The 27,984-nt window shown below is 41.7% G+C and overlaps 1 protein-coding gene across 1 annotated transcript in view; it reads right to left on the reverse strand.

Moving 5' to 3' along the window:
- brinp1 (bone morphogenetic protein/retinoic acid inducible neural-specific 1) overlaps positions 1–27,984 on the reverse strand; it is a 100,661-nt gene that overhangs the window by 65,199 nt on the left and 7,478 nt on the right. The window contains exon 2 of the mRNA XM_066712613.1: positions 7,548–7,816. Coding sequence (XP_066568710.1) covers positions 7,548–7,765 — 218 coding nt within the window. The 5' untranslated portion in view covers positions 7,766–7,816. The remainder of the gene's footprint in view (positions 1–7,547; positions 7,817–27,984) is intronic.

The following is a 27,984-nucleotide window of genomic DNA, read 5'->3' on the forward strand; positions in this document are numbered from 1 at the left end:
GGTCTCATGTCATGCAAAATCCGTGTTCGTTCCTTTCCTCCATGTGGAGTAGGCTGCCCAATGCCAAGATATTTGATCATCGAACAGAGAGCCGCTGTTATCTCGCAGGCTAACCTTCTCTGAAAGGACAAGGTGTGCTGGCTCTGCAAAGCAATCAGTCTGGAGTTGTAGGCATTTTAATTACTTTCAGGCAACTGGCCTGGTTTCCCGTAGCTCTGACACGCGGAGAGAGCTTGGCTTTTAAAATCGATGTGACCTTTAAATGAACGCTCAGACTGGCTTACCCCACCAGGCCGAGGCATAAAATCACACACCTTGGACTGACAACGAGTCTCTACTTCCATCGCCGTTAATGACCTCAGAATGGGCTGGTGCTCAAACCATGGATTTGCGCTGCTTTATGTTCCACGTAATCTCTTCGAATAATAGTGATAGATTACCTCTCACCTCACAAATCTGGCTCAATCAGCTGGTCTCTAAATCACAGCCAGGAGCCTTGAGGGACGTTTGTGAAGCTGTTTACTCTCAAACAGCATTACTCACTTTTATCCCTTTATTAAAAAATAGAAAGAGAAGACATCATCCAAAGCTTGTCAATTTATGGAATAAACCAGCAGTGTGACATTTGGGGTCATAATCTAGTTTAATGGATTGGGAGAGGTTTGTTTACAGGAAGAGATGGGAAGACAGAATCCTAAAACAATAAAAAGATGTGTCAATGGAAACACATTCACTAAATATGGTGGTAACAGTTCAGTTTATATTAATTTATAATGCATACCTAAACAAATATTATAAAACCATTGCATTTTTGCAGGGGTGCTATGATGGACTAAATAATCATATACCTGTAATTTGGACACAGTCTGCTTTTTAAGCACCAATTAACGTATTACGCTATTACTTTTTAAAACAATGAAGTGGTCAGAATTTATTTGAAGTTTTATAGGCTTTTATTTAGTTCTTATTTTATGTTCCACAAAGCCACTAAATAACCACTTAGTTTAAAAAATACTAATATGGGAAAGTCTGTATATAGTGGAGAATTAATTCCTAATTACAATGAATGTGGGATTTGGAGGTGGGCAGAGAGAGGCCTCTCTTAACGATTTAACAAAGACATGTCAATATTAGCGGGGGTTGGAATGGATTATTTGTCAGCAGGTAAGCAATCGGTTTGCAGGATCACTTCTGCTGCACTGATGCAAAAGCTGCAGCCCTGAAATTAATTCCTTGTGAAAACACCGAGGGCAGAATCAGTCACTCCACAAGCCAACTCTTGGGCTTTCGAAGCGATTTATGAAACGTGAAGTGCAGGGCTATGAGCTAAGGATGTTGTTTTTTTGTTTGTTTGAATCAATTTGAATGTGTGTGAGGGATTTTTAAAGTGAAGGGTCTTATGCATATGTTTAAAAACAAACTAACCAAAAACATTTGTTTCCTGCTGTGCACTTTCATCACTTTGTTTAATTGCAATCCTACCACCACGATCCTTCACAAGCAGCCAGTCAAATTAAATAATTATGCAGATCTGTTAATAAAACATGGCTTTCGTAAGACCGAAATAAAAGAACCGGGTTTTGAGTCGGACGAGTTAACTTGAACAGTAAGCTGGACTGACACCGGCAGCTTGTACTGAAAGCCAAATGCTGGAACTCAAGTAGTTGGAACTGGCAGCTCAAAATGGTGTCCCCAGAGAGAGTAATTATTCTATTCCCTAAATGCGTTCAGGGAAAAAGTAAAGCTGTCAAATATATCTTATTAGCAATAACCATATATACATATACATATATATATATATATATATATATATATATATATATATATATATATATATCCTTTTTTTCTTTTTAGATGCAGGGAATGCCATGATGTGTAGGTAGCGGAAAAATATTGTTACATTTTTCAGGATTTTGACACAAAATGTATTGAGGGAAATGGGTCAAAAGCCAGAATCTGACCACATTCATACAATACTAAAGATCTATTTCTGAGATATAATATGATTTCATTTTGGCTATGATCTGATGCTTCAGAAGCATTCTAGTGAATTCTATATATACACTCACCTAAAGGATTATTAGGAACACCATACTAATACTGTGTTTGACCCCCATCGCCTTCAGAACTGCCTTAATTCTACGTGGCATTGATTCAACAAGGTGCTGAAAGCATTCTTTAAAAATGTTGGCCCATATTGATAGGATAGCATCTTGCAGTTGATGGAGATTTGTGGGATGCACATCCAGGGCACGAAGCTCCCGTTCCACCACATCCCAAAGATGCTCTATTGGGTTGAGATCTGGTGACTGTGGGGGCCAGTTTAGTACAGTGAACTCATTGTCATGTTCAAGAAACCAATTTGAAATGATTCGACATTTGTGACATGGTGCATTATCCTGCTGGAAGTAGCCATCAGAGGATGGGTACATGGTGGTCATAAAGGGATGGACATGGTCAGAAACAATGCTCAGGTAGGCCGTGGCATTTAAACGATGCCCAATTGGCACTAAGGGGCCTAAAGTGTGCCAAGAAAACATCCCCCACACCATTACACCACCACCACCAGCCTGCACAGTGGTAACAAGGCATGATGGATCCATGTTCTCATTCTGTTTACGCCAAATTCTGACTCTACCATCTGAATGTCTCAACAGAAATCGAGACTCATCAGACCAGGCAACATTTTTCCAGTCTTCAAATGTCCAATTTTGGTGAGCTTGTGCAAATTGTAGCCTCTTTTTCCTATTTGTAGTGGAGATGAGTGGTACCCGGTGGGGTCTTCTGCTGTTGTAGCCCATCCGCCTCAAGGTTGTACGTGTTGTGGCTTCACAAATGCTTTGCTGCATACTTCGGTTGTAACGAGTGGTTATTTCAGTCAAAGTTGCTCTTCTATCAGCTTGAATCAGTCGGCCCATTCTCCTCTGACCTCTAGCATCAACAAGGCATTTTCGCCCACAGGACTGCCGCATACTGGATGTTTTTCCCATTTCACACCATTCTTTGTAAACCCTAGAAATGGTTGTGCGTGAAAATCCCAGTAACTGAGCAGATTGTGAAATACTCAGACCGGCCCGTCTGGCACCAACAACCATGCCACGCTCAAAATTGCTTAAATCACCTTTCTTTCCCATTCAGACATTCAGTTTGGAGTTCAGGAGATTGTCTTGACCAGGACCACACCCCTAAATGCATTGAAGCAACTGCCATGTGATTGGTTGATTAGAAAATTGCATTAATGAGAAATTGAACAGGTGTTCCTAATAATCCTTTAGGTGAGTGTATATATATATATATATATATATATATATATATATATAGGCAAATGCCCTTTGAATTATGTTTACAAATTATATATATATATATATATATATATATATATATATATATATATATATGTTGTTGTGAAATATATTTTGATGGGCTTTTGCTTCCCATGTTTTGATCAATTATTATCTGGACACTCGCTGCTGGAGATGAGTGACAGCTTGACCATGCCCACTATTTTGGGAAGCCAGGCCCATATGAGGAAGTGATGGGGAGCATGTGGAACATGGCAGTCCTTGCAGTAGTGGAAGCTACAGTTTTTCAGCCTCTTGTCTCCTACTCTAAAACTCTATCCTCCTCCTTCTCCCACTCCTCTGATCTTTATTTATATATTTATTTACGTTTTCTATGATTACATCGCAATGACTTACAGATTGTACAACTTAATTACAAGTGATGTTTACTAAAGGAAAGACAGTGTTTCAAATAATGGAAAACTGAGACACGAAAGGAAGAACAACAGGACCAGTGCCTTGAACATCTACCAACTACTGCTGGGGCCGTAGTGTTTAAATTGTCTTGGAAGCCACTACAATGTATTAATAATATATGTACGCAGCAGTGTGTGGTCAGGGCTCTGGACTCTGGTCATGGGTGTGGGTTCAATCCCAGGTAGGGGACACTGTACCCAGAACACACCAGTATAAACCCAGCTGTATAGATGAATAAAGAATATAATATATATATATATATATGATAATAATAAATGCATGCATAGTGAAATGTATATCCAAATGATACCAAATACATTCCTCACCTGCACTTCAGAAGCAGTCAAGTCTTGCAAATGTATTGTTTATACAAAGAGAAGACTGGAAACCCAATGGGGCTGATGGGAAAAGTGTGGCTGCTGGGGAGAGAGTGAGAGAGGGATGCCGCTCTCCTCCGAAAGCGAGGAATCAATCACACACATCTGAGAAGGCAGGCAGTTTGCTAGTTGGTCGACAAACTCTCTGCAGCAGCCAAACTATTTCAAAGCCATCTTTCCTGAGTGGGATGCGGTGCAGAGATTCAGCCCTTATTTGCACAATTTTGTCAGACATCTGGTTGAGGTTAAAAATAAAATAATTCATTAACTGAGGCGGGGGAGGGGTTATATTTTTAATTCTTCGCCTGCAGCCACTGCTTGGGCTCCGTATCTCCAGACATTTATTAAGGAAACATTCCCTCTAGATCTGTGTCGTGCAGCACTTTCCGTGTGTCGTTTAATATGTTTGCATATAGGATTCCTGATAAACGTTGTTTTGATATGACCAGCACTAGAGAGAGGTCTAGCTCAGAGGCTACGCCACTTCCAAACCAATTCTAGTCTGCGTACTGTCCAGGTCTACGCACTAAGGGCAAGATTAGGGTCACCTCAGCGCTGAAGGCGACAGTCTCACTAAAAACCTGCTTTTGTCTGTGTTTATCGCAGAACGGTTGCACAGTACTGTAAATAGTTTAATGAAATGAAAGGATGCGGATCTGATAAGATACCGGCAGAATGTTGCAATGAGCAAATTGTTTTAATTTATCAATACAGTTATTGTTTTATTAGTAAGTACTTTCGATTGGCCTAGGACTTTAAACTGGAGTTTTTATCTGGTATGAAACATCAGAATAAATAATTATTGCTGAATAAAGTCCTGTTATCTAGTGACCCCCACACATACAACCCACAGCGGTCAAATCCTCTGAAAACAAGACCGGGTTGATACACAAGTTACCACCATACTAATACGAATTCAGATTAGCGCTGAGGTTGAACTGCATGATTAACCTTGAGGCTGTTTAGTTTTATACAGATATAGGTTTATTAAAAATGTAAATAGACAACATGTATTTGTAGAGATAGGACAGAGACAAGCAGGGTGGATAATATTAAAAGTGAGAGTGAGAGGAGATCTATCCAATACTCGAGTTTTGACTCGAGGCACAAAACAAACATGTAAAATAACAAACCAGTCTTATGATTACGCTGCCCATTCCTACAATTCAGATCCCACACACAACTAGGTTTTATGTAATTGTGATTTACCTAATTCTTGACTAGTACACGAAATATGCTACCTGTGTGTTTACTGAGATTCAGTTATGCAGACATTCGATACTGGGCAGGGTTGGCAGACTGAGTCCACTTGAGGACGGTTGGAAGGCTTTCAGGTTTTTAGTGGAGAAGTTCTGGTTCTGGTTCCGTTCAGTCTTCCTGGATTTCATCTCCTTGGTTTCTTCTCACAGGTTGTTCCACTCCCAATCGTGCCACTCCGAATTGCTAGTTTTAACTTTCTGTTTTTATCCATTTGTCCATAGACAAAGAGATTCTAATCTCTTTCCTTCCAAAATTCTGATTGGTCAGGTTTAGGGTAATAAAATTGAAATTTGAATCAAAGCAGTATTTGCCATTCCTCTCCCTTGATTCCTACAGAATGTGTATTGGAGGGGGGCTGGCTTTGAGGAATGTGGAAAAATGGTTCAAATGTTACCTACAGTTTCTAACTCTCTATATTGTCAAGTTTTAGTTCTATCGATTACATTTTCAAGTCCCTCAAAGCAGGACCTTACAGCTGATACCAAACCAGCCAGGTCTTCTCTCTCAATGATGTTACATTTGAGCCTTCTTATATTTGCCAAAATAAGGTTGTATGATTTACAGTACAGAGCAGCCCATTCGAAGGTAAAGTCTCCTGTTGGACAATTAGGGATGGACTGGTAAAATGCTTTGAGACGCAGAAAAAGGATTATCTGCACTGGACAAAGGTGTGGATGATGGCGCCTCAGTAAAATAATACAAGGTGATACACCAGACCTCTTACAAAGTCTTGCCATCGATGACAGTAGCTGGTATGAGATACGGCAGGATTCATTAGTCCGTTGTATACAAGAGAAACAAAGGACAGTTATGAGATGGGAGTCAACTGCTTTGGGAGTCACTGTTAAGGTGTCACACAGACTTAATTAGATAAGATCTTTTTATTTGATAAACCACAGAAAACTGACTTCAGTTACAGAAAAGTACAAGCCTGTCTGGCAAATCTGATTTTTCAGCTTCCTCGAATGGATTTAGAATGACAATGCGTGCGTTTCAGAAGTTTCTAAATCACCAAAAGTCAAGTACACAACAGCAACAATGGCAGCACAAACTAAAGACCACATCCAATATCCACACTTATCACATGGATTACATCCTACACAAATCAACTTGCCCCAACACTTTTCATCAATATCCTTGTCAGTAGAGCCCAACCCTGATACTGGGGTCCCAGAGTCCTGCTGAGTTTTGTTCCAAACAAGATAAAAATTCCTTTGTATCTGGTTATATTTTTAATTATATGCCTTCAGCTCCTACTAATTAAGCAAATCGGAAATTATTAATAATTTTAAACCATGAGAGATGCCAGGCTACATATAGAAGTATATGAGGAACCCGCATTCTCCACCCTTCCGTAAGTTAAACTATGTTCATAAACCATGAAGTCGAATGATGCAAATTAAAACTTCAGTTAAGGTTTCAATTAATCAATTGTGAGAGTGCAGTTGGATCAAAACCAAAATCAACACCAAAAGTACCCAAGATGACATTGCGGTAAAGTATTCTGAAAAGAAGAGAGGGTGTCTCTATATTAAACTGTCTCTATACTGAAGACAAAAATATGACCTGGAAGAAAGTAATCTTTTCTCCGTTGTGTGAAATTTACAATGTGCATTAAACATAATCGTTATATAGTATGTAGCAGGTTCCTTTATTATAATCACAGAATGGCTTTCCAATGCTCTGTGCATTTTTTTATATATTTTTTGCCAGTTAGTCGAGGTAGCCGAAAGGCACAAAGCTATTATCATGATGATATCCAGGTTACGTACCATAATGATTATAATTGCTTGTAATAAAATGTAAAACTAAAAAACTGCCTTCCCCTCCGTCAGAAGCAACGCTACAGCAGGTAAATCTGCCACCTGAAGGACACTAATCTCAACACAAACAAAATTATCTCTTCGGGTTCTGCAGGGGAGAAGCTCTGTATGTTCGGCATCAGGATGCATTAAAGATGTAACTAATCACCCACAACTACAGCACTGCTCTTAAATCCCTCTGGCTTATACACTGGCAAACAAAACACAATAGACATCGCAGGTTTGACTTTCACATTCCCCGCTTGTGTGTAACCTAACAGCACAGCACCAATATCAATCACACAAATACAAAATATAGCCTCTATAAACTTGACTTGAAGAGTATTTACCTATAGATTTTATATCTGGTTGTAAATCCTTGACGAAATCTTTCCACAAAGGATAGGTAACCCCGAGAGTGGTGGAAAGGGCCCCGGTCAGAGATGAGCCAATCGAATTGCTTGGAGACATGTTGCTCTGCAATAGATGGATCCTGGCGGGAAGACTGAACTGTTATATGGTCCCATATAAACAGGAAGTAGATAACCTCAATAAACCTCCAGTTCATGCTTTTCTTTCAGCCGCTCTCTGCTCATTCTTGCTCCATTTCTGTGGAGACCTGGAGAGAGAGAGAGAGAGAGAGAGAGAGAGAGAGAGAGAGAGAACGGTTAGTGCTCAGAGAAAACGAGTGGTCCCTAAATTAACATCATCTGAGGAGAAAGAGTCAGAGCTGATTGTTTCTTGTGATACGATATCTTTCAACAAAACCAGAGACCGCATTCGTGCACAAAGTCAAGCTTTACATTGTATTCAGGGTTGCTGCTTTTACAGGTGAGGATTAATTACCATTTTTAAGCTGTTAAATTAATAGGAAACATGGCAGGCTCTGACAGAGTTACGAAGCTGTGTTGTGTGATATTCCAGTTGTCACACTATATACCTGTGTATTTTACAGATGCGGTGAACACAAGTACTTTTTAATTTCTAACAAAGTAATTTCAACTGCTGTGGAATAATAGTACAGTTTCAACAAGAAAAACACATTTCATTTTAGTCATGGATGAACATGTAGATTAGACTCTATCCATCCCCCTCAGTAACAGGTGTATTGTGCAGTTGAGGCAGTGTGTTTTTATCTCCCTCTCACTAATAGATGTGCTGTGCTGTTCAGGCAGTTGTCTGATATACGTAGCAAGACAGCGGGGGCTTCAACTTCAGCGCCACTGATTTTAAACAATCGCTCTTAATTTTGCATCTTTCGCGACACGGATCTGATGAAAATGCAGTTTCTTCTCCCTGATTGACAGCCTCCTGCCTAACGAGATCATCCGCCGTAACTAAGACGCACACTGCGCTGTTTCTGACGTGTTTACCGTCGTACAAGATGTGTCCAAAGCCAGTGGAGCAGCTGTAAGATGTGTTTACTCATCGCACGCACACACACAACTTCTGTTGACCAGATTCAACCAAAGCGCAGAGGATCTCAGTCGGAGAGTATACATTTTTTTACTGTACAATGTCAGAGGCATTGTATAATTCACTGTAATGCTGTAATTGCATTTAAGACCTTTGGCCTCCAGCTTTAGCACCAATACTGTCGTTACACAAGTGTGATACAGATTTCTCTCGGGTCACGTGTTGTTCGACGTCGCTGAACGGGGACTAAGACGACTTCATAGACGGAAACAGTGAAGTTATTTGTACAACACAGCTGTTGTGTGATCGAGGCAGCTAATCACTTAGAAAATGTTCACTTTGGCTACAAAACAAACACACACAGGCATTAATGCTTCTAATGTTTCCATAGATCTCCATGGTTCTATGATTTGAAGCTCCAGTTTTATCAATAGGAGTCATAAATCCTTCAAACTCAACTGCAGTTTCAGTCGTGCCTGTACTTAATGGATGGCTTTGCGCTGCTTGATTTATGGGAGGTATAACTGTAATCCATTTAATTGCAGACTCAAATGGGACACTTTTGGTCTCCCTTTAATGCATCTAAGACAGACATAATGCCCACTTTATTAAAAAGGGTTTGCATTAATAGGATCAAATGAATTTGCGTTCTGTAAAAGATGACCTGTTTGTCCCCCTCGGCGTGTTCCCTAACGAGTGTGATCGGCCTTAATCTTTGGCTTCTTGCCTGCTTGTTGAGAGTGTAGTCAGGAGCGCGCCTTTAGATGTCACGATGAAAGTAATTGTCATAAAAAAATGTGTTTGTAGCACTGTCTGTTATTTAGTTATGTAAATTAAGAACGCACTAAAAGACAAACAAGCACTGTTCCTCTCTGGGCAAAATCTCTTCCCTCCAGCAGAGTGTGTTGTGCTTGCGAGGCAGTAAATAGGAGCCGAGCAGAAGAGAGATGCTTCGCCACTAACCTCGAATCCTGTGGCAAAGACAGATTTGTGTTACGCTGTGAATAATCAGCGCAGACTAATTTGAGAGTGGTTGTCGGAGAGCACTAATGTATCATCATAATGTACTGACTGCTTGCGGGGGCCAGTGTTAATGTAACCTGCTTTCGGGTTGATTTCGAAGTCATAGTCCACTTCAGGTCAATTCTCAATCTTAGTGTGTGGGATTTACAGTGAAAAAGTCAAGATGCTTTTCTCACAGTGTTGTGGCTGTACTTTACACAAAATGCGTTGCTATGCTGTTCTGATTTTAGGAAGAAGAACCTGCCCAGCGAATGTACTAAACTCATAGCAACGTGTAGGAGAAAAGGTTTTTGCATGCCTAGTGAATTAGGAATAAATTATTATAGATATTGGAGGAAGGGGTTTGTCATTTTTATTCCAGTTCACCCCTATTCTTAAATATAAAGAGTTTTCCATCTACAGTGTGTTGTGGGACTATGTCTTAATAGTTCTGCCATACTAAATGCAATATTGTAATTATAATTTTCTTTGCCAGGTATTTTGTGTTGCATCGATTTGTTGTCTGTGTTGTGATGATGGAGTATTTTGATCAGGTTAAGTTCACCATAAAAAGTGTATATAAAGTGGATTTCAGAGATACTGTGAGCAAACGATCACTGTCAGTGTATTGTGTTTGTGTGTGTCGATGTAATTGTGAATAAAGTTACGACCGCCTTTCTCAGTACTGGGTTGACCTTCTTTCTCAGTCGATTAAGGCCAGATAAGGATTCAACTCTATTTGTGTTACTTTTCTACTATTTAATAAATAATAGAACACATCAATCATTAATAAATGTCTACTTAAATACATATTCTGTAAACTTTTAATGGTGAATGTCGCCGTATGGAGTTTTCTAGAATAAGTTTGAAAAGATAAATAGGGCAGGTTATTATTTGCACTCCCAGTTCTGTAGTTAAAAAGGCAGTTTATTTTCTTCCCTCGTCTTTGCTGTGAGTTGAAAACACTCTCTAGCAGCAGTGTTATTACTTTTATAATCTATTTCTCGAACACTGAGGGCACAATGTGTTTTTTCTTTCCCCTCCCCAAGTGCTAAACTGTTCACACAAGCTTATTACTGTTCAATCTGCCTTCCCTTCGTTGTCCATATTATGAACCGTAGAGATTTGTACCACAGAGATCTGGGGAGAGAGATTCACCAGACGTTTCTGATGAGCGTCTTGGTTTTCTCTGGGCTCTCCTTTTTAATTTTACTGTCCGATGTCACATGCTTAACTTGTCCTCGAAGGCTTGCCATAATTGTGCAGATTCACAGTAAGGGAAGTCAGGAGGGAGAGGGAAAATGCATTTTTTTTAAAGTGTGCGTCGGCAGACAGGATTTGTAGTGGCAGCTTCCACTCGATGACAAGACTGCTCCCTTTTGATTAGGGCGGCCACCGCTTCCCCCCAGCTGTCGTGATATTTAGTTCTCCAGACTCCAACTGCTTACGTTGCTAAAAAATATATAAAAACAGTCAAACTATCTTGACTGACATTTTTTTTAACCTTCTCATTCTTATCAGATTGTCTTTCTCTCTGTAAGTGAGGGAACCAAGCTGTATCCCAGATCAAATTAGATTTATTGTACCATTTCTCTCGTAATTCTCAGGAGCTGCACTAAAGGTGCCAAACCGCTGCAGTTCATTCGTGTTGATGTCGCCTGTGATGGTAAATATAACGGATACAGTCCTTATTAGCTTAACTATACATACAAAACTACTTTTGGTGTTGTTGTTTCCCAGTGTTTGGCAGGTTTATTCCCGCGAGTGTCTTCAAGTCACAGATGTCTGTATCTTCCCAGGTGAAATATGAATGTGTGTTTATTAGTGTATCTCTGGACCCCAATGCTTATTGTAACAAGACCATGTCAGGCAGTTCCAGCGGGTCGAGCTGGGCTCTGCTTCTGCATTTCTTCTTCTAAGCATTTTTAAATCTTGATGGCCAGAGAGCTCTTGGTTTCCATGCCATTAGGGGCTCTTACTGAGCGAACCGCACAAAGGACTCATTTAACTGACAATTGAACCCACAATCCTCCACGCCAGAGTCCAGAAGCCTGAACACTACTCCACACTGCTGCCTAATAATAACCCCATGAAAGTGTGCTGTGTACTTTGAGCGTCAGTGTCAAACACTGTGAGATCAGACCTGTTCTCAAACCTGTTCAAGGACTGCAATTCACACACTCAGTCCGAATACTAAGTAGACTAAAAGGCTGTATTAGTGTCTGAAATCAGAGCAAGAGGAACAATGCACAACAATGTTATTGCTGACGGTCCATTAATGAAGTCTCCCATTGAACCAAAGACAGTAACCACACTTGAAATGTAACATTGAGAGCCAAGGGCATTTGTGTACTGAGCCAGGAATGTCACTGTGGCCCCCCTCCTGTCGCTGTGGCCCTCGCCTGTGTTTTGGTCATGATGCCCCTGAAGATTGTGAAAATTGAGAGGGAGTACAGTGGGCCAGGCTGTACAGCACCCCTTTGGAGAGCAGTTGTGTATCTGTGGGTCTCTATAAATCTTCTCCTGAAGCGTATCTGCCCTATAAACATTATGCCAACCAACACCATCTATCCTTTAAATATCGGCCCCATCTGTTTACTGCAGGACAGTTGCACAGGTTCTGAAGGCCTGCGTCTCGACACCCGTCCCCTCGCCTGCCGGAGACCATTAGTGAGCGTTGCAGAGTCAGCCAGGAAAGATTAATTATAACTCCATCTTAAAAATTCACCTTAGAAACCCACACATATATAGATTTTATTTCCTCATATGGCCACTGATGATCATCATAAGAGCTCCGCAGTATGCAGGGCGCCTACAGCTGTCTACTGGGCGGAGAGAGAGACCGCCAGGTGATCGGAGGCCAGCGCTGTGAATTATTCATGCCTCCAAACTGCTCACAGTCCACAGTTTGGTTCAATACACTCCCCTCTCTGCGCTGCTTTGCAAGCCTTCATCTCTCTTCATGGCCAAAGTGCATTAAGGTTGATGGCTTATGAAAAATTACCTCATATTCTTTAAATGATCCTGGAATCAGAGGTGTGTAGTGTTTACCACTGCTCTGTGCTATGACTATTATTATTAGTTGAAAAATGTTTAATAGCAATTTTAGTAATTTGCTTAGCTCACCCGCTATCGTCTGATCCAAAAGTGGCGTCTGTTCAAACGCAATAAATCACGGCTGTGCTTTCACTGTTGTTGTTTTTTTCAACATTCAGCACAACTGCCGCTTCTTAAAGGCAAATACAACCAGGAAACTAAATTATGTACTTATGGTTTTCTGCCTTTTTGGGGAAACCACACGGTATTTCCTGGGGTTTAATCAGAGAAAAAAGGTCTCCGATCCAGCCTTTTAGTTTTAGTGCAGTAGAACAAAACTGATGCTGGAGTTAATTAAGAAACATAAGAAGAACAAAAGACAGTGTCCAGTCGAGAGGAGGACATTCGCCCCACCGTGCTTGTTTGGTGTCCATTAATAACTAAGTGATCAAGGATCCTATCCAGTCTGTTTTTGAATGTTCCCAAATTGTCTCTTCAGCCACATCGCTGGGGAGTTTGTTCAGATTGTGACACCTCTCTGTGTCAAGAAGTGTCTCCTGTTTTCTGTCTTGAATGCCTTGAAGCGCAATTTCCATTTGTGTCCCCGGGTGTGTGTGTCCCTGCTGATCTGGAAAAGCACCTCTGGTTTGATGTGGTCGATGCCTTTCATGATTTTGAAGACTTGAATCAAGTCCCCACGTAGTCTCCTCTGTTCCAGGGTGAAAAGGTTCAGTTCCTCAGTCTCTCAGCAGGACATTCCCTTCAGACCTGGAATAAGTCTATGTTTATGCTATGAAATGTACCTAAAGTATGTGTGAAAATGTACATGAGAGTGATTACCTGTCAGGTAAAAGAAGACAGTAAAGAGGAATTACACTGTTTTAATAATAAAAGAGTGAAACCAACTACTTCAAATTCAGAATCCCATCCTCAATCCCGTCGCAGACCGAATCCACTAAAGGATTCACAGAAATGATGTAATTCTGCAGTTAAAGCTCATCAGACCTCAAACCACGGATGCCTATTGATCCGCTGTAACAGGATCTGTGTGTCTGATGTACATCGTATTTATACAGCTTTGGAGACCACTGTATTTTTTTCTTAAATCGCAGCCGTTCCATTCCATTAATATTTTTATTTGGATTTTGGGAGAAATGTTGTCAGTAGTTTATAGAATAAAACTAAAATGTTAATTTTACCCAAACACATATGTATAAATAGTAAAAGCAGAGAAACTGATCATTTTGCAGTGGTCTCTTAATTTTTTCCAGTATGTGTGTTTGTGTTTTGTCCTTCTTGCTGTAGGGAAGGCAATGTAGGCCAAATAAACACACCTGCTCCTCCCGCAGCCCGGATGCGTCGGAGGCGCGCAGGTTGCATGTGTGTAGAGAAGATTTTGCCTTGCTCTACTAAGCACACGCAGTCCAGCCCGATATGCCAGCTGTTACAGATGTGGCCCCTTTCGTAACATGCTTGCAGTTCAAGGTTCAGTCATTACCGACAATACAAAGAGTGAGTAACTGAGGTCGGGCTTTTCTTTGCAGTTTTACCGTCTCCTGACTTGTGTAAAGCTTGTTCTGGAATGTAGGTGGAAAGAAGAAAATTGGAAATTGAGTGCCAGTGTGCTTCCATGGCAAAGTAACATTTATGTAACATTTGGAATAAAGATAATAATGATAATAAGACTGCATTTAGGTGAAATGTACATTTTCTACCTTATTATTTTCTTGTGCTTTAAAAGGTCTATTATAAGCACAGTGAAAAGGTTTTGAAGATCGAAAGACAGCATTTCTCTAAGTGCTTTTCTGTCAGCATCTGGAGAATTATTTTGGGTTTCTGGATGATGCGGGGGATCGAACAGGACACAAGTGAAGCCAGTGAAATGCGTTATTGGCAGCTGGCATCTCTAGTTTAGGTTACGGAATAACACGGGAAACGCATGTTGAGCTCCTCCCAACAGCGAACACGCACACTGTAACACTGGAAATAACTTCCGAAGTACGCGCCTTGTGTAAGCGATATCCCCTCTAAAGTGAGGACAGGATGGGGAAAGAGCATCACCTTGTCATTGCAAGCGTTCAGGGAGTCAATACAGGCCGAGTTCTCTGTGTTAAGAAGCTCATAATGATGAAACAATGGTGGAGAAGCCATTCGAGGAGCACTGATGATTTCCCCTAGGCTGGGATTTGGCAAGGTCACGACCTCCGGACAAAACCACCGGAGTAAACAGCTAATAATAACAGCAAATAAATCGGTCAATCGGCTCCCAATCACAGCGCTGCCACGGATTATTGTTCTTTTTTTCAATTCAGAATCAAGGATCTTCTCCCTGTTCAGTTCAGAAGCTGTTGTTGTTATTATTTTCAGTGCAATACCGTGAGGAGGAATTACAGAGCAACTACAACTAAAAAGAGAGGGGGCCAGTTTCCATACTACTGCAGTACTTACGAAATAATTGCTCTGAAAGGATGCCATTCCCGGCGAGCATCCCTGCCAGTGTGCCGAGTGCAGGACTGTGGCAGTGACGCCCCGCTCTCGGACAGGGTGTTAATGGGCTGCCAGAGGAGCTGCCAGGGAACCACAGGAGGCCTAACCTTGTTTGTCCTGATTGGGATTGTGGCTCTGACCTTTTCAGAAACCTGTCGAGTCAGCGGAAGAAAAGGAGTCCATAATTAAATGCCTTTGACTGTGCAGCACCGATCAGGCGGCAGATCAATCGCAGATTTAAGATCCACAGTAATGCACTAATGGGCTGAATTATTTCCCCAGTTTACCTGCAAAGTCTACATCCCTGCCGGATGGAGATCAATCTGATCAATTCGGGGCCGATCGGGTTCTTACCGCAGAAGAGTTTAATTCGTTCTGAATACTGGCGATATAAAGTCTGATTGCCCAGCAGGTTAACATCAGAGAGAGAGAGAGAGGGAGAAGGAGAGCGAGATGAGGGAGGGAGGGAGACAGAGGGGAGAAGGTGAAAGGCAGGGAGGGAGATGGAGGGATGGAGAGAGAGAGCAAGTGAAGGAGGAAGGGAGGGAGGGAGAGGATGAGAGAGAGAGGGAGGGAGAGAGGGAGAGAAGGAGGGAAGGAGAGAGAGGGAGAGAGATCACACAACTTTCAGAATAGTTATATATTGGAACAATAGATTTAAAAGTCAAACACTTGCCACCCGTCCATTTTATTTTAGAACAACATGATTAACATCCGGCACGACTCCACGGCCGTGCATCTGAAACGGCATGATGTCCAGCGCGCCGCACCAGGGACACCGAACCAAACACATCTATTAATCTTCTGGCACTCTGCAACTAATTACAGAATAATGTGGGAAGCATATGGCAGATCTAACCAACTGATGCCTAATATCCCCTAATTTCTATTCCAGTGTCTTACTTGCAACTATGTTCCAAGATTTCCTGATTGTATATACCACTGAATCGAATCAACACATTGAAGCAGCTTATTGAAGGGGACCTCCTTGGCATCCACAGCAATTAGGGTCTGTTGAAGGAGCTGTGATTTTGGCAAACCGCACTGAGAAGTGAGAGCAGGTCAAATTACAGTTTTACCTAAGTCAGTCTTTAGAAACTCTCTCCATAATCCTTGTGTGATCCAGTTTTATTTCCTTTGTTTCTTATTGTTTAAAAAAAAGCATTGATCTTAAATGCCCAGCGGTGCATTTGAAACAATAGGAGTCAGTTAAAGGTATTTAATTAAGTACAAGCTGTTTCTAAACTCATTCAGTGGAAAACAGTAAAGCTGTTAGAGCTAAAAATATAGGTACTCTTTGCTTACACTAAATGCCAGGAACTAAATCCTTAAATAGAAAATGATTTATTTATTTATGGATATATGTTACTATGCATGTATTAAAGTATTCATGGCAATTATTATTATTCACATTATTATACATATAATTTAACACAGTAGCCCATTTCTAATCCATGCCAGATCATGTGTGGATGTTTGCCGTTGTTTTTTAATGTTCTTTTTAATTTGTTTCCCCTTGTGTCGTCAGGGCTGGAGCTTTCACCATCAGACTAAATAAAAACGCTGTCTCAGATTGCGGAAGAAATATAACTGCTTACTCGACAGTCCCGAGAGCAGCAGTAAAGCCACTGTGTGCGTAAAGCCAAGGTGATCTTTGGCAACCTGCTCCGATTGTGTCACAGCGTGTTTGGCTCTTGTGGGAAGCCCGAGACACAACACGCTGCGACAGAGGCGACACAATCAGTGTCTGACAGTGAGATACAGATGTGCGCTGAGAGGAGGAATCCCTTTCAACGTGTCCCATACTCTCACCAGGCTCTGTTCTCATTTTGATGTGCGACTGTAGATGTTTGTTTTCTTTTAATCTGTAAAAAAAAACACACTGGAAACTATGGAGGTTGGAGAGAGGAACGTGGAATGGAATCACAAATCAAAGCATTATTATTTTGTTGTTGTTGTGAAAGACCACACTCGCTAAACTGAAATCTGGCTGCATTCGGTAAGATGATTCACCTTGTGATCACTTAGGAACATAAGAACATAAGAAAGTGTCCAGTCAAGAGGAGCCCATTCACCCCATCGTGCTCGTTTGGTGTCCATTAATAAGTGATCAAGGATCCTATCCAGTGTGTTTTTGAATGTTCCCAAATTGTCTCTTCAGCCACATCGCTGGGGAGTTTTTTCAGATTGTGACGCCTCTCTGTGTGAAGTGTCTCCTGTTTTCTGTCTTGAATGCCTTTAAGGCCAATTTCCATTTGTGTCCCGGGTGCGTGTGTCCCTGCTGATCTGGAAAAGCTCCTCTGGTTTGATGTGGTCGATGCCTTTCATGATTTTGAAGATTTGGATCAAGTCCCCACGTAGTCTCCTCTGTTCCAGGGTGAAAAGGTTCAGTTCCTCAGTCTCTCAGTAGGACATTCCCTTCAGACCTGGAATAAGTCTGGTTGCTCTCCTCTGAACTGCCTCTAGAGCAGCGATATCTTTCTTGAAGTGTGGAGCCCAGAACTGTCCACAGTATCCAGATGAGCTCTAACTAGTGCATTGTACAGTCTGAACATCACTGCCCTTGTTTTAAATTCTACACTTTTGACAATATACCCTAACATCCTGTTTGCCTTTTTTATTGCTTCCCCACATTGTTTGGATGGAGAAAGTGAGGAGTCCACATAGACTCCTAGGTCTTTCTCATGCGTTACTTCATCTAGTTCTATTCATCCCATAGTACAATTATAGTGGACATTTTTGTACCTGCATGTAATACCTTGCACTTGTCCACATTGAATTTCATCTGCCAGGTGTCACCCACAACTGAATATTATCTAAGTCCCTTTGAATAGCCTGTGCTGCCGAGATTGTATCTGCTGAGCCACCTATTTTAGTATCTTGCGGTTCAGAGAACTCCACTGTGATGTGGCGTAGATGCTTTTACCTTTTCAGCAGCGATATCTTGTGCTGAAACTGTTAATCCACTGCAGCTGAACCATTTGCAAGTCTACTCTGCTTCGAATCTCCCCCTTTTTCAAAACATATGTTTGCGTTGCAGCCTGCCACAATATATTATACGCTGCTGTTCCTGAAGCCGTAAAACTCTGACAATGCTGTTTTTTTTCCACTTAGTTTAACTTTGATAACCCCCCCAAAACAAAAAAGAATGCTGAAGAGAGGCTGTTACACTATCAAAACTGCAGTTACGCGTGCGTTTGGATCCATAAGTAACCGAAACATAAATCATTCAGCGTCAAGACTATAGAGCTGCTGACTTGTGTTCCTTTCAGAGCGTGCCGTCTCCGCCCTTGGAAACGCACTTCCTCCTTTACTCTGCCCACCCCGTTTGACTGCATATGTTGTTCTGGAGCGGCCGATGCTAATACAAGTCAGGCAGGAGTTATTTTAAGGAGTCGGCCCCCGTCTCTCCCGTTATCGTGTTTATTGTACACCCTTCACAGGTACGTTTGTGTTCTGGAGCGTGGCCCGCGCTATCGATGAGCCAGACCATCAGAAAACAAATGTGACTCGTGCAATGCTCTGAAGGCTATCAATGAATCCCGGCAAGCCCCTATGCTGGCTCTCCTTGTAACCTTGCGCCCAAGAAAGCTGTTTTCGGTTTGTTTTTTGGGGGAGAACCTGTATTTGCTGCACTAGTGGGAGAACATGCATCAGAAAAATGTTCAATAGACTATTGCTTTATAGTGTTTATTGGTTATATCTGCAGAGTATTTCCTAAGGAGTGAGAAACTGCACAGATCTGAATCGGCCTCTCTTGGCTGGTTGTGTAAATGTGCTGTTATCCTAACTTATGTCACTGAGCGAAAACATCTGCTTTCTCTCCGCTGAGTGAGAGGGTTGTGTGTGTTTTGTGTTGGGGGTGTGGGGTGGGGTATTTGACATCGCATACGTAGGCGGAAACTCTTCAAATCACAACACATTAAAGAATGCCCTGGCTCTGGCTGGTAGATAATTTCTTTAATTACGAGTCTAATTATGTTGACGAATTTGCTATCTGCTACCTCCTGCCTGCTCATATGGAGTCACCATAATTGCGTCAATCTATATCAGAATTGATTTCTGCCCTAAGTCTGGGGAGATGCCCAATGACTGCTAAGCAGCAGCAACGCACTGTGGAGGTTTAAAACAAAAGGCACTCAGATATCGGGGAGAAAAAGTCAATAAGAGACCCTAACCAGAAAATAAAAATGAAAGAAAGTTTTGACCTTCAATCTATATTTAATTAAACTATCCTTAGCTTATTGTATTTCAGTATCACAGTACCAGTGCTGTGGGGATAATAAAGCTCTCATTCTTGTCTTCTGCATGAATTAAACAAGTTAAAATAAATAAGCAATTAATAAACTAATGAAAATTGATATGAATTCCATTCAAATAGTGCCTCTTCACCATGCAGGATATTGTGTGTCTAAGCTGGCCTCCCTGTATATAGTTGTGTAGGTTTTGTCTTTCTTTTTCTGTTCCCGAGGACGGCGGAGGTCGCAGGGTTGTTTGGAAAAGATTGTGTCTTGTGTCGGCCTTATGTAACTCCGGCGGGGATTTCAGAGCAAAGGAAAGTCACTTTCCCCGTCCGCAGCAAGGCCATGGAGAAGAAAGTCGCAGTCCTCTCACAGTTTCCATTAGTCTCACACGCAGAGTTCAGTTAATGCTGGATTTACGCTCGACTCCTGCACCACCTGACAGACGACATCTTTGAATGTCTTGTCCAGAGAGAATTCTTTCTTCTTCTTCTTTTTCATCTGTTAATTTTAAACACTGTCTGTGAGTAACAGTTGTGTGCTTGTGTTGTGGTAGAATCTTTTGGTGTATTTGTTTGTGTGTGGATGTGTTGTCAGTCGTACCTGTCAGATAAATTCCTCGCACACAATACAAACTGACAGCCTTCCCATATTCAGACTTACAATCCGCGTGATCTGTTTCTCTCAAGCTGAGACATTACAGAAGTGAACACCTTTGAGTTTCAGCCAATTCCACGTCCCGTATTAGATTAATTGAAATGATGATTGAAAAATAGACCAAGAATAGTTTCTCTTTTTTGGTGCCAAGAGTCTCGTTTGAGCTGCGCTGTCAGGTATATAAAGAATAGAGAGATTGCACGCCTGACAACTAACAATTATCTCTTTCATCCAGAGAGAGTTGCGTTCCCTCATGTGAGCTCTTGTAACAATCATGTACCATAAACCGGCCGCTCTCACTGTACCTGTAGGCTAAACCATGCACTGTCACTGCCCAAAATGGGATTATACTTTCTACCACAAACTGCACTACATCTTTAGGCACTTTGTGGGTGCACTGAATGTTGTTTGTTTGCCTGCCGTTAAAGTATTATTTACAGCATCCTCAGGACAAGAGTGGAGGCATTTATTTTAACATGTCATTATTCTTTTTATTTTTTATTTTGGTCCCAGTCAATTGTGTAATCAAGACATCAACATTACCTGGGCAGCACAATTCAGGAGCTGCTGTTTTGATTTCTCCCTCCTATTGAGTTTCACTGCAGAGCTGATTAGACATTATTTAAAGATACATAGTTTGAACATAATTGCATTTGTTTGGGACCACTGATTTGGAATTGCCAAAAAACTAAAACAAAAAAAACATACAAATTGTGTTCTTGTTATGGAAATAATAAAGCAGTCTTATAACTCTAGTTTGTGTTACTGTTACAAGAGATATTAAATAAGCAGTCAGCTGAAGGACAACGTTCAGCGTCTTCATGAAATAGGTTAATACATTATTTAAACTCACACTTGAGGTGTCAGTTAAAATGGCAGCGTCGCCCAAAACAGAACCGTTTGCGCTTGACTCGTCTCACAGCATGCATCGCAGATGAGAAAAAGGTTAGAAAAGACACGGACGCAGAGTTGATGAAAAATACGAAACGGCTTTGTGTAGAAGTAGCCTGGGTTGGCCACTGGGAGACTGGGGAGATGCCGAGGGAAGCTGACCATTAGTGAGCTGCCCAAAGAAAAGGGATTTACACCGTGCGATTACTGAGACCGGGGCCTGCGAGACTCATCCGGGACAAATAAAAGAGAAGGGCATTGTAAAAACTGAGATGGAAAAGAGCGAATATCTGAAAAGCTGCATAACTGAGTAATAATTCACTTCCCTCCCTTTTTTAATATGTCTGATAGGCCTTCCTGTGGCACATCTGCAGGCCTAATTAATCACAATGATGTATCTAAAATCATTGAGATCTTTACACTCCACAGAAGAAAGAGGTGATATATATTTTTATATGTATACAAGCCTCAAAACAGATTGCTCCAAAGGGTACTTTCATAAGGAAACTGCCAAAATCACAGAATGCAGGCGATACTTTCTCTCCGGGCTGCTTAATAATTGAGATGCTTGCGATCGCAGGGACGCAGAGGAGGAAAAGGAAGGATAATAAAAGTCAGAGTTGCATGCCGTATTTCCCCCGCCCTCAATTATCCCCACAAAGTAACATGAAGGCGGTTAATATGAGGGGAGATAATGTTTCCTTTCATCTTTGCTGAGGGAGGACTTCATTGTTTGGAAGCCCGAGGCCCCCCTCTGTGTAAAGAAATAAAATGGCCGTGACAACAGATATTTTAAAAACGCATAATTAAAAAACGCGATTAAGAGCTCGCCTTTGGAATGGAGACGTCTGGTGCAAATATTTGCCGCTGACGTTTTTATACGCATTCCAAAGCAGTCTAATTATGGATTACGCAAGAACTGAGTTACAGTATGTTAATTAAAAATGAACAAATACTGCATGCATTCCATCAAAATTGCACATTATATACGGCATAGAAAATATGATCGTTTCATATTTTAACAGGATTTTATGGTTGGTTGGGTTTTGAATCCTTGCATCCAAGAACATGGCAGTGGTTGACAGAAGTAAATTCTCTCGTCGCCTTTCCTTTGTTTGCGTTTCTGGCACCAAAGATTCTGCGAAACACACCGACACCTGCGAATTGCCGTTACATCCAGACGCATTCAAAATCATTGTCACTTCACAGAGAAACTATTCTTTGTTTCATTCTGTAAGGAACCACTGATTTTCTTTCTCTCTCGTTCGCACAAAGCAGAACAGAACTGCAGATGTTTAAAAAGAATAATCTCCGTCTCTTTCAGAGCACGGGAATAAACTTCATTGCAGCCGTCATCCCGTCTCGGCAGAAGTCAACTACCACTCATCAAAAGAAAGGGAGTCTTATCTGAAGTCAGCAGCTTTTGTGCCATCGGCGCACAAAATATCACTGTCTGTGATATTACAGGCACACAATGATGTGCAGGAATCACACGCCAACATTTCGAACACGGGACAATTATCAGATCAGCTGTTCATACCACATCTGGATTACTGTACTTCTCTGAGGAAACAAGTCGACTTGAAACACAGTGTGACTACAGTAAACATGCATCCTGTGACTGAAGTGGGACGAGCGTACGTCACAGATTTTCCAAAGCCTCCCCCCAACACACACACACGTTTGACTTCAGAGAAAACACACTTCTGTTGTATCGCAGTTCATTTCCCTAAAAATAATGCATAATGTATTTAGTTCTAGCAACCTTTAGCCTATCCTCTCCCGCATGTGTCTCTTGAAAGCTGTTCAGTACATCGGTGACACAGAGACAACACAATCCTCGGCACTTCTCGCAGGAGATCGCTCATGTGTTTTGAAATAATCACAGCCTAAATGCGAGCACGACACGCTTTTAAAACAGGACGCAGTCATGAACCCACAAGTGATGTACAAGCATGGGTCTCGGGTCACACCGCACAAGCAGAGCATTGTGTCAATACACCCCATTTTGTCTTTTCTCCACAAGCACTTGCTGTGTAAATAACAGTTGGTCTTCGAGCGGTCCTATGCATGTTGTAGTCCTCTATAGGTCGACTCCAAACGGCTAATGCAGTTGTGGGATAAATCCACTCAGCTTCACGGCAGCACCAAATGTTGTTGTGCACCAAACCATATACACAATTACAGCTGGAGTTTTAAATCAATTCAATCCACTGGAATCATGACCGTGTTTATGTTGGCTTGAGTAGTGTTCAGCTAAAACTGACCCATTGGATAACAACAGCTTCCTGAACAATTATTTAACCCAATTCATCACTGAATAACATGGTTTCAAATGAAGGGTTTGAATACTGGAGTCTGCAGCTGCATTTGGCACACATGGGGAACCAAAGCGAACCCTCAAAATGCCACATTTTCAGGCATTTGTTTGTTTGTGTACATTTCTTAAAAATCAAAACTCTCCTGAACAGGCTCAGACTCAAACCGTTTTTGTTGTTGTTTTTTTAAGTCATAGTTGGTGTTGGTAATGTAGTATTTCAGTGTAAGTGATCAAGAAGATTGTGATTCAGAAGACCAAGTAATAATAATAATAATTCAATGTATGTTTCTCCTATAACTTGTACAACAAAAACCTTCTCCTAGGGTTGGGGCATGGGGCAGGTTGCTGGGGAGAGGGGTTTAGTTTATGTTCGTTTCCTTTCTCTTGTGATGCATGTGAGAATTGGTTAATTTCAAATAGGAACTGTTCATCCAAAAGAAAGAGGAGATTTGAGGTGAAAAGAAGTTCCATACAACCCCGGTGGCCTGTGTGCTCGTGGCTCAGTGCAGGAGGTCCGCGTGTGTAGAGCATGAGGACTCGACATGCGGGGGGATCGTAGACCGCGGCAGGTTACTGTCGAGCCAAAGCTTTTACCCATTTATACCGACAGGAGATAGGTTCAGCCGAGGTGAAGGCACTCGCACAGCAGCCGTCTCTGCTCCTCTGTTTGTATTTTGCTCTTGAGTCTGAACCGATACTCTGAGCTGCCCGTCTCATTAAGAATAATGGCAGCTTAGTGGGAAGAGCAGCCTGGATATCCTGCACATCCACCTGGTTCATTCTTCTGTCGCTCCGGATTCGTGGATAATTGTTCTCCCAAGTCCTGACTGCAGTCCAGGGAGACGACCCACACACTGTCCCCCGAGGACAAAGGTCAGGCTGAGTGCGGATCTAAAACCTGCCAGCAGTACTAATCACCGAGGACGACAGGTTTGCATGTATCGGTTTAGCAAATAAGACCCGGCACCAACAAACACGGCTGATTTCTGGTACCGGAGGTGGATGTTATATATATAGTGTTTTTCTGAGCTTACTGTCCTCCTACATCACTGCAGAGAGGCTGTATCTGACACGGGTCACATTTTCCCTCCCTCAGCTCTAAACATGAGGAGAGACATTTCGACATGCCATAGATCCTTCCCGGAAACCTTTCATGAAAGTCTGATACTCGGAGAGCCGTCAGAGAACATGTTGTGCTATGGGAAGTCCGTCTGGAAGGCCTTTATAAAACGCATGCTTGAATGAACCCCAGAGCTGCGATCTCTGCGAGACGAGACGCGATGGACTGGCAGTGAAATTGTCACGTCTCAGCCGCATGGATTTTGCAAATTCCATAAATAGGTTCAAAGTCGGATAGGATAGGATTGTTGCCCAAAAAATCTGACTGTATGACATGAATGTGTGGAATGGCACGTTAGACCAGCTAAAAATGCTAAATAAGTGAAAACAATGTCCATACCCTGACAGAGGAATTCCAGTACTTTGACTTATTCACCGTTTCCGTCCCGTCGCAGGACACGCAGGAATGAGACCAGGGGTGTTCAGTTCATTTGTTAAATTCTTCAGGAATCCTGTTGCCTAGATATTGGACAGGAGAGGGGTGATGGTGTTTATTACTCACAGGGATCAAATAAACTACATTCGACAAGAAATAAAAAAGACAGCTAGATGCTTTTAGACGTGAGGTGAGAAGCATTGTGTACAGAAATAATACACCTTACTTAAGAGGCTGCCATGACTTTCAGGAATCGATGCTTTCCTAAAAAGGATAGATCATCTATATCAAAAGGGGGAACATAAATAAACCAATTGAGAGAGATATGTGATTGTTCTCTTTAATTAATTAAAAGCATAAATAAACGTTCACCTTTCACTGCCCCTGTAAGGAACATAATAAGTGTCCAGAAATGTCATTATTGTATCAGGCTGGTCTCTGTTACAGGACTGTAGAGACAGGATTAGAGAGTGGCGGCTCATTTTGGTGTTAAGGCTGAGGCAGGGAAAAGAAATGGAGGAACTCGACTGGTTAATTACTGTTAAGTCAACCAAGCAGCCGAAGCCTTGGCCGGGTTGTATCTCGCTGCGGCTCACAGCAGGCTGGAGGTGGATTGTAAAGTACGCCACGTGCAGCACTTTCCTACCGCAGAGCCTGGCTTTTTAAAATGCAGGTCTGATGGGGAACTGGGCTTTAGTGACAAAGTAGGGCTTTAAGCTTCTCGATGCAGACATTTGCTGCTTTGAAGTGCGATTTACACACAGCTGCGACAAGTGCCTGCACTTCAGAGGCAGCCGATCGCAATACCATGTCAGAAACCTGTTATGGGGGGAGTATGTATGAATCTGCATAAGCTTTAGAGTACCGTGACCCTTTTTGTTTAAAGTTTATGTTGGAGTTGAGCATAAAAGTGCGTGTCAGGGGACCGTGTCGTTGTGTGTGTTCAGACTGAGGGTTCGGCTTTCCTGAGAAGAACAAGAAAGGCTGATCTGTAGCAGAGAAGTAATACACTGACACACTTGGCTCTGGAACAATTACACAAACAAAGGGTATCACTTATTTTAGCAATATATACACATACATGAAGCATCGTTCAAAACCAGAAGAGATGGGTAAAGACACACATCAGAAGAGTGTCGTTTTGCAGACGGTTGTTTTTTTGCTAGGTCACTCTTTTCTTGTCTGTTGGGATCCATTCTGCTCTCTGTGACTTCAGCTCATTGCCATTTGTGTCTCTATTGTAAAGACGTCGCCTCGCCTTGGTTGTAGCGTAACACGTTGTATAACAACACACTTCTGTCTCTGAGCATCACTGTCTCTGCGCGCCTTTGAGCCATCTGCAGCTCTGCATCAGTCTTTGAAGCTTCCCAACATGACTGAGTCACCTCAGTTTCAATTGGGTAAAAATAGTAAAAACTCATCAGGGATTTATGATCAGTAGGCGGACATGAAACCCCGAGCGCTTCACATAACTTGGAGGAATGGTCTGTGAGGTTTTTACAGTGGTATTAACAGTTTAATACCCAGATCCCTAACAGGGTAAATATTTGGCCTGTTTTTTGGTCTAAGTTTTTATAACTCACACATGTGGATAAACACTCAAATATCTTGACAGTGAATATATATATATATATATATATATATATATATATATATATATATATATATATAAGAGAGAGATTTAACAATTTTACAATCCACCCCACTTTGTCTCGGTCTTAAGATACTTTGGTCGCAGATCGGCTCAAACTGACCCACAGTAGCTGATCTGTGTAATTAAACTATATTAAACAAATGGACATCTTGTGAAACTGTCCCCACGAGCACTTAAGTGTCCTGAAACATTGTTGGTGACTGACGAATTTTAAATTCTCTGCACAGGATGACATTTATACACAGGATAAGAGGGACAGGAATTTTTAGAAATGCAGCTCTGTGATTGGCTGGTTTCTCCTATAAGATTTATAAATAAGATCAAACAATGACACCTTGTCTGACAACTGCTTAAAAGTGAGTTAGGTGCTTCACATATATATATATATATATATATATATATAATCACCCTGGGCTTATCTGAGAAACCACCATCGTGTGTGGGAATTTGTTGGATATATATACTGTATATCTTAAGATAATCATTTAATATATATGAGTCCAACAAGTTTCCACACGTGCTGCTGGTGTCTCAGATCAGCCCAGGGTGATTTTCTGGTCAAGGTCGTGTTTGCACTTCAGGGTGACCTTTGCGGGTCACAGCTCAGAGGGGAAAAGTGCAGCATTCCTGGACTCGGCAGGACAGAAAACACCAGGTAATTATTTTAGCTAAATAATGGGCAGCAGCTTTACTTGGGTTGGTGTTGAATGACCCATATATGACCCACAGATACTGCTCTGCAAGGCAATACGTCTTACAACAGACACTTCTTTCATCCAAGTTGTTTCACGAACTGGATAAACTTTGCCGTGTGTCTCACAACAATTTTACAAATCGCCACAGCGTTGTCATGTTTTAGTTGCAGTTCTCTATTGATGAATTACTCAAACGATGGAAATGACTGGAGAGATTGAACAGCCCTCTCAGTGTTTAATGCACATTTTACTCAGAAACCCAGAGGTCATTTCTGTAGCCCTCAAAGCAAATGTGTTTACATATTTCCCGTTTAATTCCAGTGGTTACAGTTAGTAAAACACTGAGACTGAAGTGAAGACAAACAGTTCCTTTGCCCCGAAGGACAGGGAATCTTTTGGGGACAGCTACAGAAACATCCTTCATCCATCACCCATAAATACACTGTCTCTGACTATGTCTGTGTTCCCGTCACCTTCTGACCCTCAGGTTGTTATAGTGGTTCAAAGCAGAGCTGGTTTTGAAATAATTTCCTGGAAGGATTACATATACAATCCCAGCGGCACTTTCTTGGCGGCTGCAGTTGTCACAGATGGCGAAAGGAAAAGTAAAGGCGATATAGTCTTACAAGTTAACTTCCTTTATAAACTGGGGTTTAGCCTCCTTTTTGGCCACAACCCCTTGTCAGGAGAGAGAGGAAGACAGATGGAGGTGACTTCCCAAGCCCCTTGCAGACACTGCTTTTGTTATTATTTCTTATTGTGGGTTTCAAGACTTACAATTAGAACATTCTTTACAGCCCGGCTCATTAACTCCCTGATGCATTTCTGTTGTTGTTGTTGTTTTGTGAAACTGGTTCAGATCTCTCCGACCATTTTGCTGAACACATCTTCTC

The sequence above is a fragment of the Amia ocellicauda genome, chromosome 9 (assembly GCF_036373705.1).
Source record: "Amia ocellicauda isolate fAmiCal2 chromosome 9, fAmiCal2.hap1, whole genome shotgun sequence".
Classification (NCBI taxonomy): domain Eukaryota; kingdom Metazoa; phylum Chordata; class Actinopteri; order Amiiformes; family Amiidae; genus Amia; species Amia ocellicauda.